Below are 12,380 nucleotides of genomic sequence, written 5' to 3' on the forward strand. Positions count from 1 at the left end.
AGCAACAGAACCGATCACTGTGGAACAGTTTATCGGTAGCATCAATTCGCGAACGCAAGCGAAACAACAATTTAGGACACCAACGTAAAACATCGATTCGGACTCTGTACCTGACGCGACAACGGACTGGATAGAATGTGCAGCGTAAGGGCTTTAGGTAAATGGCTAGGCTTCATGATGTAAAATTGATAATAATAAAATCAGTCTAACTTGTACTCTCTGTGAAACTGGTCTTTCCTTTTTAAAAACTCTTCGATATCCTCATGTAACATAATTTATATATTTAGTTTTTCAGGAAGAACTTTGCAAATAATAATGTTGTGACGTGACAACATGCTCTGCGCGAAAAACCGAGGTCACAAGGGGTTGTCACGTCACAAAATCGAAAAAAGTGCATTCAATGTGAATTTTACAGTATTGTAAAAAGCTATATACTAATTTTTATGTTGGTCATATTCCTGAATTCTCATCACTTTACTCAGGGATCTCTCTTCCCCCTCAAAGGGTTCAACCATTAATTATTCACACTCTAAAATAAGGTTCTTGGTGCATAACCTCATGACAGGTGTGTAATGCGCTCGAATAAGGCGGATGATCTAATCCGAAGATGCTAAAGGGGAGGGTAGTCCTGATCCGACCATCTTAATTGTAAGGTTCATAACATAACCAAAACAAAATGTTTTTTTTCCAATTTCATCATAGAATTCTACAATAATGCCGGGTTAATACGTTGTCAGTTACTCGGTTGCGAGTAAACGTCAAACGAACCGAAGAATTACGAACCTATCCATACCACGAAATTTTACATTTTATTACACGCAGCCGAGCTACTTCAAAGTTTTTTGTAGTTTTCAAATGGGCGAATAACCCCATACAAACAAATAAAATTTCAAATTTCATGGTATGGGTACGTTCGTAATACTCCGGATTGTTTGACGTTTAATCGCAACCGAATAACTGTCAACGTATAAACCCGACTTAAAACAGAGTTATAAAGTGACATGTTCAAAGATGACCTAAGAACAACTCACGCATCTCAGGAATAACGCCTCTTACTGAAGTTTCGGTGGTGTTAGAGAAAAAGTGTCTTAACGTGTGACCATTAAACATTTTTTCCTTCGTTGTGAGAATTTTGTGTTTTCATTGTTTTAATCATCGAATGAAATCTCGCTCAATCTCCTTCGTAGGTTTTCATCACATATCTAAAAGTATATGCATAAATATGGTCAGGAATTGTTTCGCTCATTTTACACAATTTTTTGACATTACGGTGTAATACCATTGGTCAGTTCAGGACCAAGGTTGCAAATTCTCATAATCATTTTACTGACAGTGCAAGATATCACAACATCGTTTTCAATAATTCATCGGCCAAATGAACCGAACAAAATATCATTCAGCCGACATTCCCTCACGTTCAAACATTCCATTTTTGCATTATTTCTCACACTCATTCGTAAACTGATTCACTGACAATGAACACCCGAAATATTCGCATTCGTCTTAGATCAGCTGTAAGTGATGGAAACAAAAATTCATTCAGAGAAATATTATGCTAATGATACCGCGTCAGATGTGTATACGCGCGTTCGTATAGATGTGAGAATAAAACTCGTTTATTATTTTTATTGACGTGGGACTACGTCTAACCGGAATATTTGAGGGGTAAAATTAAAACCTAAACACAGAACATGGAGGAAAAAATGAAAGATTCCGAATGCTTATAACTCGAACATTTCTGAATCGGAAAGATGTTTGCATCAATTGATAGTGAATATTTCCACGCATCTATCGCAATTAACAAAATGTTAATTTTCATAAGATGAACAATTAAATGACTCTAAAATGTTAGGTGTTATCTAAACGCCATAACTGCCTCGTTTTGATTGGCCCGATTTATGATTCCCCCAACACAGCCATCAAAACCAAGTAGCCTTGGGGAAATCGGCATTGCAAACGGGGACTTTTGTCCTCACCGAATTGCGTTCCCTAACACAGACTTCAAAACCAAGGTGCATGGGGGAAATCAGTATTGCAAAAATATGTCGGGGGTATTTTTGTTCCGACCGAAATGTATTTCCCTAACACAGACTTCTAATTTATGGAGCGTGGAGATATTGGCATTGCAAATTCATGGGGGTATTTTTGTTCCGACCGAAATGTATTTCCCTAACACAGACTTCAAATTTATGGAGCGTGGGGAAATTGACATTGCAAATACATGTAAGCCGGGGGCATTTTCCGACTGAAATGTGTTACCTAATACAGACTTCTAAACCAAGGTATCTGGGGCAATCGACATTGCATATACAGTAGAACCCCGATTATCCGCGGAATAGTCTGGCTAGCTCACCGCGAATAATGAAAAACGCGGATAAAGCAATAAAGGCCTAAAAATGACATTCAGGGCCTGATTCTCGAATACACTACGAATACACTTCACGGTGGAAACGGTATGAAACGCATTCGCGATGACAACGGTACGGTGTCGACATCTGGATGCGAGATTAGTTTCCCAATAAATTTATCATTATAATATCAAATTATCTTCAGATTAAATTTTTGTATGAAATTATTATATCACATAAAGAAAACGAAGTTTTTCACTCACATTGAATACCAGTTTGATACGAAGAAGTTAATTTTCATTAATGATTTTTTATTTGAAAAGTGCTCATTCTGCCTGAAAACTCATCATTATCTTCGACACTTCACTAACTCGTAAAACGTAGTTCAATGGCGTGCCGTTTATTTCGTTTCCACCGTGAAGTGTATTCGAGAATCAGGCCCTCAAACTCGAAAAAAATATATATTTCAGCATGAAAACAATGTTTTATCAATACAGAAATCAATAATGTGAATGCCATGACCAAAACAAGAGTGCATAAGCCTATTGGCGATCTAACGCAAAACGTAAACGATCGGTGAGACATCTGGATTTTGTTTTTGAACTAAGAAAATGATGCTAATGTAACCTAAAACTTAAAAAACAAATCACGTATATTTTACTTCCGGGCTTTCCAAGGTAGTTCTCACATGCAGGAATCGTACATTTTTATACTTGTGTTTGATTGTGCTCTCGAATTTCCTTCTTTAATTCAACCATTGTCAACATTTTTATAGTTTTCACTACTGAAAGAGGTAAATAAATAACATGTTATATATAAAATTGCGCAGAATTAAATTTATTATAAACTCATCGCAATCAAATAATCTTTTATGATTATAACATTGTAATTTATGGAAAGAACTACAAACCTTCCATAAGCTCACATGGCAAAATTTAAAACCATCATCACTTTCACCGCAGCGCCGCCTAGGTGTAGATTTGTACGTTAGATCGCCAATCACTCACTGCCAAATTTCTGGAAGGCCTATGAATTTACTATGGCACTCGCTGTGGCGCATAATCCGCACCGTAGATCATCCGCTCGCGGATAATCGGGGTTCCACTGTATATGCAAGTCGGGGGCATTTTCGTTCCGACTGAAATGTGTTCGCCTAACACAGACTGCATGTTTCCCTACCATGGTCTTCTAAACTTAGAAACCCGGGAAAATCGTGCAGATACTAGAGGCGAATGAACTTTCAAGAACTTTCAAGCCACTATAGTATAAAAAGTAGAAGTTGAAGTTGTTGATTCGTGCAAGCCGGAGGTACCTCTGCATGTTTTTTGCAATCCGAAAAGTGATTTCCTAACAGGGATTACAAAAGCGGGTACGAATACAACGCTTTGGCTCGGTTATTACGGATTGCATTGAAGGGTATGCCTTCATATCTTCTGCTCACTGAGTTTCTACGCATACCATTTGATGATTAGGCGAAAAGTTGATATCCATTCCCTGCGATAACTGAAGTTCATCAAAGCAAGCAAATTCGCGGTTCGAGAAGTACGTACATTTGAGAGATGCAAACTTCAGAGGGAAATGTAAAATAAAAATAATCGTTTGATAATTCTTCCTTTCACATATTTTGTCCCAGGCATCATACCAAACGTGAAAAGACAGTCATTAAATTTACTTGTAACGAAGAACATAATCTATCACAATGCATGAATTGACCTTACATGGCATTTCTTCAATCTTTTTACTCACAAAGCAAATATATTGAATCCAATTGAATCCGGAAATTGTTGCATTCAACCAAAAATTTAATCAATAGAAAAAAATGATTGCTAATCTAAGATAGTCCCACGTCAACTTTGCGGTTATATCATAGATATGACCTACCCATTTTTTTATGTAGATTTACAACAACAAAATTGGACGACAAGTATCATTTGATTTTTGGTCATCTGCCTAAATCAATCATTTGTTTAAATTTCTTTCCAATTATAAGCTGAGGAAATAGCTTGTGGGAATAACACTTTGTTCAACTTGACCAACAAGATATTTGTCAAGGTGTTGTGTTCGACGGTTGGATAGTACTATAGTACGCTGAAGGCTCCTGTATCTCCACTTTCATGTGGATAAAATGTAGACCCATGATAATTCATGCGTGGATCAAGATCGCCATTTTAAAAGCTCTAGACTTACGTAGAGCTGCCAACCTAGTCTTCAGCGAATTTAATAAAAGTACAAAAAAAATTTTCTTTAATTTTCCTAACTTCATTCATAGCCATGAGCCAGGCAATGTAAAAGTCTGGCAATGAGACATGCTGCTCTTGTATTTTTTTCGTACATATGTACAATGGTTTAAATGCATCGTAGTAGTTGTCAATGAAATACTAATGTTCGGTAATATCTGTAAAAATCAATGATATATATTACAAAAACAAATAATTCGTAAAATGTTTATCAATGCGTTGCTTTGTTGATCACAATTACTTGTTTTTTATACTTACCAAGCTCAGGAAATTGAATGACCAATTGCTCGAATAATGGTTTTTTGATTTTTGAAGGATTGAACCATTTCAAAAATTCCTCCCCAGCGTGTATGACTCCAAACAGGGGGATGTGATGCATCATGGTGGTCAAAACTTGTCTTATATTTAACGTTTTTAGTTTTTTTTTCGCCAGCTCGGTTATTTTTTTTACGCTTGTGTGTGATTTATTCACAACATCCAAAATGGCTAACGTGCACCGAGTGCGAGTGTGCACCGCACACCTAACCAGATTGATTCATTTGTTGAATTCAGCACATAGTTCAGTTGAAATATCTCAAATAATGTCATTTCTATCTCGTCTTTTAGCTTTTTGACCGCCGCAACCATGTTGGCCCTGTTGTCTATCGTTACAGAGAAAATGTTCCCAATCGGCACATTGTACTCTGCTAGCGTGTCCATTATTTTAGATTTCAAGAAAGCGGCAGTTTGGCTTTCTTTAACTTCTACCCTACCTATAAAAATAAACATATTTTAGAAATCCTGCTGGATGTATATAGGTACGCGCATTTGCGTGTGTATTTACATTTGTGATATGTGGAGGCGTTGTGTTGCACATACCAAGAGTCCGAATGACGACTTTTTCTCGAAGTTTCACAACAGCTTCGATCAAAACCTGTAGATCTATGGCAATTGGGCGCTTTGCGACGATTCGTGGCTTCTTAACAAGTGGCTCATAATCCTTAAGAAGGCCTTCAACGTTAGCGATTTCACTATGCTTTAAGTGAAAATGTCTGATGAAATTTCCCGAACCTAATTTATCCTGTGCATAGGCGCAATCGCTTTTTTGATCGATGTTGCATTTGTATTTCCACCATTCTCAAGGATGAAAGATAATGCGATGTCCGTAGCCATTCTGATATCAATGAAATTTTCACCTAGATACAATGATAGATGATATAACTGGCTTCCAACATTCAGAGTGAACTTGGGAATGAACTGACGGACGTGTCGCCGAATAGTAAAGCAAATCAAAGCAAGCATGATAATGAACCAGTTTTGGAATCGTCGTGAGCACAGAGACAAAAAGAAGTCAATAATGGTTGCGCGGATATGTTGCAATAAAAAAAAACATTTTCGATTTCAGCATGCTCTTCTGAAATTTTGCATCTCTGGTTACGACACTCGTACGCTTCAAAATTGTCGTCGTCATTTTATAGTCTGCACAAGACTACACCATTCCAGAATCATGTCGGTGTCCGATTGCAGCGCACAACAGTCTACAGTTTTGCAGAGGTCGTTAATAAACAGAACGAAGAGCAACGGCCCCAAAATACTGCTCTGAGGTACTCCGGAATGTATCTGAAACGGGGCAGAGTAGGAATGCGCCCAGTAAGATAAGATAGAATCCATGGTGTCAGCCACTTCGGAAGTCCTATTTTTGACGTACAACTACGTCTTGCAGGAAGGGTGCCAAATCAGAAAACAGGTCACGTTTTTATGAAATGAAGTTAACGTTAATAACTATTTTCATTGTGAACGAATTCTCATGCTTTCCATACCAATCGAATCGGAAATTCTATACATTATAATTCGCTAATCTCTAAACGGTTTGAATTCATGAAAACTGGAAGAACTATCTTTTTGCCCATACATTTGTTCTGCCGATTTGTGTGCTAACCCTACCCGTGTTTCGAATGCTTATAACTCGAACATTTCTTAACAGATAGGAAAGATGTTTGCATCAATTGATAGGAAATATATGTACGCGTCTATCATAATTAATAAAATATTATTTTTCATGATATGAACAATTGAATAATTGTAAAATGTCAAGCGTTATCTAAACGCTAAATTTTGATTGGCCTGATTTACGGTTTCCCCAACACAGACTTCAGAATCGATGTACCAATGGAAATCCGCTCTGCAAATATAAAGGCAAGTCGAGGGTTTTTTTGTTCCCACTGAGCTGTGTTTCCCTAACACGGACTTTAAAATTTATGTGGCTGGGGGAATCCGCTTTGCAAATAACATGCAAGTTGGAGGAATTTTTTGGCGTTGAGTGATTTTGTACTCGCTTGTCGTTGTGCAGACCGGAATATGTTTCCCAGGAACTTTTGAACTGAGAAGCCTGGGAAAATCATCATTTCAGATACGGGAGGTGAATGAACTTTCGCGGTTCGAGAGCTAGGTAAACATGAGATGTACAATAATTTCAGAGGGAAATGTAAAATACAATGATTATTTGACAGTTCTTCCGTTCACATGTTTTGGTAGTCCTAGGCATCATATCAAGGACATCATATAAGAGGACGTTACAATTTTTTGTACTTTTCAACAGTTAGTAAGTATGGTACTTTGTCGAAAGCTTTGGCAAAGTCAACATACACGGCGTGGACTTGCTGCCGTTTCTCCATTTTGTCCACCAGAGTTGATAAGAAGCTAAGCAAATTGGTTGTAGTCGAACGTTTTTCCATAAAAACCATGTTCATTGACAGAAGTTATGCATTTCGTAGATTGGTAGAGCACATCGTGTACCATTCTTTCGAAGACCTTCGGCAAACAGCTAAGAATGGAGATCCCACGATAGTTTTCCACATCATTGAGCGACCTCGACTTATGAATTGGTGTGATGGATGCGAGTTTCCAGATAGTGGGAAAGAATTTCTCACTAAGAGAACGGTTGAACGAGCATGAAAAGCGAGAGAGCTTGCACACTGTTTGATGAGGAATGGCGGTAATTTATCTGGCCCAGGTCCTTTAAATCCGTCGATAGATTGTAACTTGAGCAGGACTTCGTGTGTTGAGAAATGCATTCGAGGTACGTTCACATCGAACTGCGGAATACTGTTCAGGTAACTTTCAGTCAAAGGTGGTGAGTTATTACTTGACACACTTTGAAAGGAGGACGAAAACATATTCGCTGAATCCCGTGACGTGCTGGCAGCAATTCCCCGGTAACGCATGTGTTGAGGTTCACCTTTCGTTGTTTTCCGATCGTTAATGTAGTTCCAAAATGTTTGGGTTCGCCTTCACATTATCTTCGATGCAATGAATGTAGTCGCGAAAACATACTGCGATCAGAGAGTTGTATTGGGCCTCAGCTTCACGCACTTTAGTTTTTCGTTGCTCACTCCTGCATTTGAAGAAACGTTTCCTTGCTTTGCGTAAACGATTTCGAAGGTTAAGAAGCTCTACATTCCACCATGATTGGTTTTTGTGGGACCTTCCCACGCTTTTTCTCAACGGCATCATTGATCTAATAATTCCGAAAAGCTCATCGTAAAAGCGGGCAACTGCTTCGTCCACTGATCCTATTCGAAATAATTGTTCCCAGTCGACTCCGGCTCAGTAGACCCATTTATTGGCAAAAAGCAGCACATGTCCCCGTCATATTTCCAGCATAAATTTGGCAGATTGTATAACCGTTGGTCGACCTTCATAAAAAGTAACTAAGAGCTGTAGAAAAACAACTGGGGAGAATGATTGATTCTCAGCATGAAGGATACAAAAAAACATGAAGACAAAGGCCGAAAAAACTTGTACCGCCATAGAAGCACTTAATAACTTAATTGAAAATTCAACAGCTGATATTCGTTCAGAACTCCGCGGGCAACACGTCACGCAATTGTCTCTTTATTGTAATGGTGGAAAATATTGTCCGATTGAAATCTATTTAATGGGAACGTTACGTGTTACGTGTAGGCATCCCTTCAACTCAGTCCAACCTGCGAAGCACCTTTCACCTCTACTGCACCTTCATAAACGACTTTCAACACCATGTGATTTCCGTTCCAACAAAGAAGGGCATGTCAATATTCTCTAGATAACAATGCATTTGCTAAAAGAACTGCAAATTGATATGCAATGAGCCTTTAATAACCAGCGTATTCTGCATAGTGGACTAATCCGTCAATTCTAGTTTGGAAGACAAATGAACAAAAAAATAAATACTATGTCATTCATTTATCATACAGCATCTATTTCATTTATTCGCTGTATTGCGTTGGGATATCCCCGCTAACTTGTATCACGGAAAATCCCCAGAAATACCCCCCGGACAGCAGAGCAATGGCGAAAGCCGGAAATTACGGGACCGTGTGTGGTCGGGCTGCAATATGGCACGACATATAAAATTTTCACCGACCCTTGAGTATACTCCGCTCGCAGAGTTGGGTATGTTTGTCGGTGGAGCGACAAACGACATGACAAATCCTCCGTGTGATTATTTTACTGGGAGGCTCATAATTTCAGATCTCGGGCCAGCAGTTGGACCCGATCCGAGGAAGGTGCGGACCACGATGATGATGATGATGATGATGACGATTATGATGATGGTGATAAAAATGATTATATGTGTGCTCTGCGTACAGCATACAGCCGGGTCAGAGGGAAAATTGAACGCTGTGGACGTATTTCAATAAAGACCGGACTACGCCACGGATTCACCATCGGGTGGCGCGTTGCGGGTCGTAAATGGAAAATGGACAAAACCACGGAACAACTGAAGCATTACATTGGATTGCTGTTGTCGACATTTGCACTTCAAGCCAGAAAGCTCCACCGATCAGGACCTCCATTCGATGTCGGAATAAGCGTCCGTTCGTTTCATCTCACTAATTCATGTTCCTATTACGGAAATTTCTCCAGAGGATAGATGGACGAGCAATTCGAGAGCGGCGGCGGCGACGGCTGCGGTGGAGGACCAGTGCCATTCTGCTACGGTTGGGAAAACGTGAGGACTATATCCGACAGTGTGAAAATTATGAATCGACTCTGGAGAAGTTTATTACATTTGTGAAGGAATAGCGCAGAATGATAACTCGGGAGACTTGTGCTTTGTGTTGGTTACAGCACTTGCAGCAGTTGTCCGTTCGTTTAGGATGCTTTGGCAATAGGAAACGGATAGAGTTATATGAAATACGATTCCTGTAAATTGTTACATGCGACGAATAAAATTATAATGTTTCATGTGCACAATAAAATTATTATATACATCATGTTGTGCTTTGTGTGCAAAGTCAAATTAATTCCAGAATCATACTCAACATCCAACTGGTTGCAAATAAAAAATAAAATCCTGCCAAGAATTTACTTTCATCAAACTAAATTTATTCGAATTAATCAATTAACTCTGTATGGTCGCTTGTCTGCTCTCAGCCACCATACCTTTTTTACCGTTCTGGTTGTTTGTCTGCTCTCAGCCACCACAGCAAGAAACCGTGCTAATCCTATGTTTTACTCAACCAAGTATCAGTTTATGCTTTTAGATAACGGTACTCAATATCAATCAAAGTAGTCACCCACACAAGACAACGCACAGTGCGTTGAATGCATAGAAATGTGTGACAAAAATCATTACAGCAGAATTTAGCCATTGTAACACTTTGGTATGATGTCTCATGTTATATGAATAATCGTAAAAGTGTCTCAAGCGACAAAATCTTTGTTCGTCTCATATGAAATGTTCTGATTATTTCGAATACGCAGAAATCATTATTTGAGTAAGTACTGGTTTAAATTATGTTGAAGTAGTTGTTTTTCAAGAACAGAATAATTGTTTGCATAACTGTCTTATGTCATTTGAATAATATCATGTAAAAAAATCTTTGTTTGTCAAAAGTGAAAAGTGCTGATCTTTTCGGATACACATTACACCCATACCTCGCTTTACGGCCTAGATACGTTCCTGGGCCGCTAAGAAAAAAGCCGTATAACGAATCAATTATTCTAATACAAATTCATACAAACTCTTTCGGATCGGTTCCAAGCTTGTTCAACGAAAAGCCGTATAAAGAGCGGCCGTATAGCGAGGTAAGGGTGTACTGGCATTAATTACACATTTATTGCATTAATGGCAAAAGTGTCTCATATTCAACGGATAGTAAAAATATAATTATGTATTGATTATACTTCCAATGATTTACTCTTGGAGATTGTTTCGAAAGATTTCACACGACGACAAATTATAAAATATTATTTTTATATAAAAAAAAACATTACATTGAAATACATTGTTAGGTTAATATATACACATGTCTCGATGACTCGATTACCCGGAGTATTTTAGATTAGATTTTTCTTATTTTTAGATCGGAAATTTAGAATAATTTGTATAAGTTGGCTAGTAGAACATATTTTCTCAGATCCATCAATATGAATATCAAATGAAAAGATTGACTAGTAGAATACAGTTATTTATGAAAAATGCTAATCCAAAATGGCCGCCACTACAAGATGGCGCAAGTAGAACACATTTATTTATGAAAAATGGAAATCTAAGATGGCCGCCACAACAAAATTTCGGATAACATATTTTCTCAAAACCCATCAATATAGGTATCAAATGGAAGGGCTTGACTAGTAGAACACAGTTATTTATGAAAAATAGAAATCCAAGATAGCGGCCGCTACAAAATGACGGATTACATATTTTCTAAGAACCCCATCAATAATGGATATCAAATGAAGGGATTGACTAATAGAATACAGTTATTTATGAAAAATGCTAATCCAAAATGTCCACCACCACAAGATGGCGCCATATGTTTTTTTTTTTTCAGAACCCCATTGATCCGAAATTTGGGAGACACCTTTAATTCTACTGTCATCATAAAACTACTTATTCCATGATCCTGAAAAATTCAATTTGGCCGCCGCTAAAAATGGCTGAATGACTTAACATGGAGAACACAAAACATAATCTATATATATAAAAATGGATTTCTGTCTGTCTGTCTGTCTGATTCTTATGGACTCGGAAACTACTGAACCGATCAACATGAAAATTGGTATGTAAGGGTTTTTGGGGCCGGGGAAGGTTTTCGTGGTAGTTTAAGATCCCTCCCCCTCTCTAAGGGGGGGGGGGGCTGCCATGCAAATGAAACACAAGTTACTGCATTACTCGACAATTAATCAAGCAAATAAGACCAAATTAGGCATATTGAGGTTTTAGGGTACAATAAATGTTTCTATGGTAGTAAGAATCTCCACCCCTCTCTCTCTAAGGGTGGGCTGTCATACAAATGAAACACAAATTTCTGCATTACTCGAAAACTAATCAAGCAAATGGAACCAAATTTGGCATGTGGAGGTTTTAGGGTGCAATAAACGTTTTACGGTGGTTAGATACTCCTCCCTCTTCTCTAATGGCGGGCTGCCATGCAAATGAAACACAAATTTCTGCATAACTCGAAAACTAATCAAGCAAATGGAGCCACATTTGGCATGTGAAGGTTTTACGGGGCACGAAACGTTTATATGGTGAATACACTCCTCCCTCCTCTCTAAGGGGGGTTGCCATACAAACGAAACACAAACTTCTGCATAACTCGAGAACTAATCAAGCACAATTTGGGATGTGAGGGTTTTTGGGTATGAGAAATATTTATATAATGGTATGACACCCCTCCGTCCTCTCGAATGGAGGGGGGGGGGGTCCCATAAAAATATTACACATATTTCAACCAAAAATATTCCAACCAAACATGACAATTGAAAATATTAGGAAAACTCTGAAGGAAAAAGGGAAAATTCAGAAAAATAAATTCCCATATGT

The 12,380-nt window shown here is 38.3% G+C and overlaps 1 protein-coding gene and 1 pseudogene across 1 annotated transcript in view; one reads left to right on the plus strand and one right to left on the minus strand.

Moving 5' to 3' along the window:
- Window positions 1-4,426: 4,426 nt before the first annotated feature.
- On the minus strand, window positions 4,427-9,402 carry LOC129765954 (uncharacterized; annotated as a pseudogene).
- A 77-nt stretch (window positions 9,403-9,479) lies between these two features.
- The window catches only part of LOC129765955 (perlucin-like), a 99,523-nt gene continuing 96,622 nt past the window's right edge, over window positions 9,480-12,380 (plus strand). Inside the window, exon 1 of the mRNA XM_055766411.1 lies at window positions 9,480-9,557. Within this exon, the coding sequence (XP_055622386.1) occupies window positions 9,480-9,557 (78 nt within the window). The remainder of the gene's footprint in view (window positions 9,558-12,380) is intronic.

The sequence above is a fragment of the Toxorhynchites rutilus genome, chromosome 2 (genome assembly GCF_029784135.1).
Source record: "Toxorhynchites rutilus septentrionalis strain SRP chromosome 2, ASM2978413v1, whole genome shotgun sequence".
Taxonomy (NCBI): domain Eukaryota; kingdom Metazoa; phylum Arthropoda; class Insecta; order Diptera; family Culicidae; genus Toxorhynchites; species Toxorhynchites rutilus.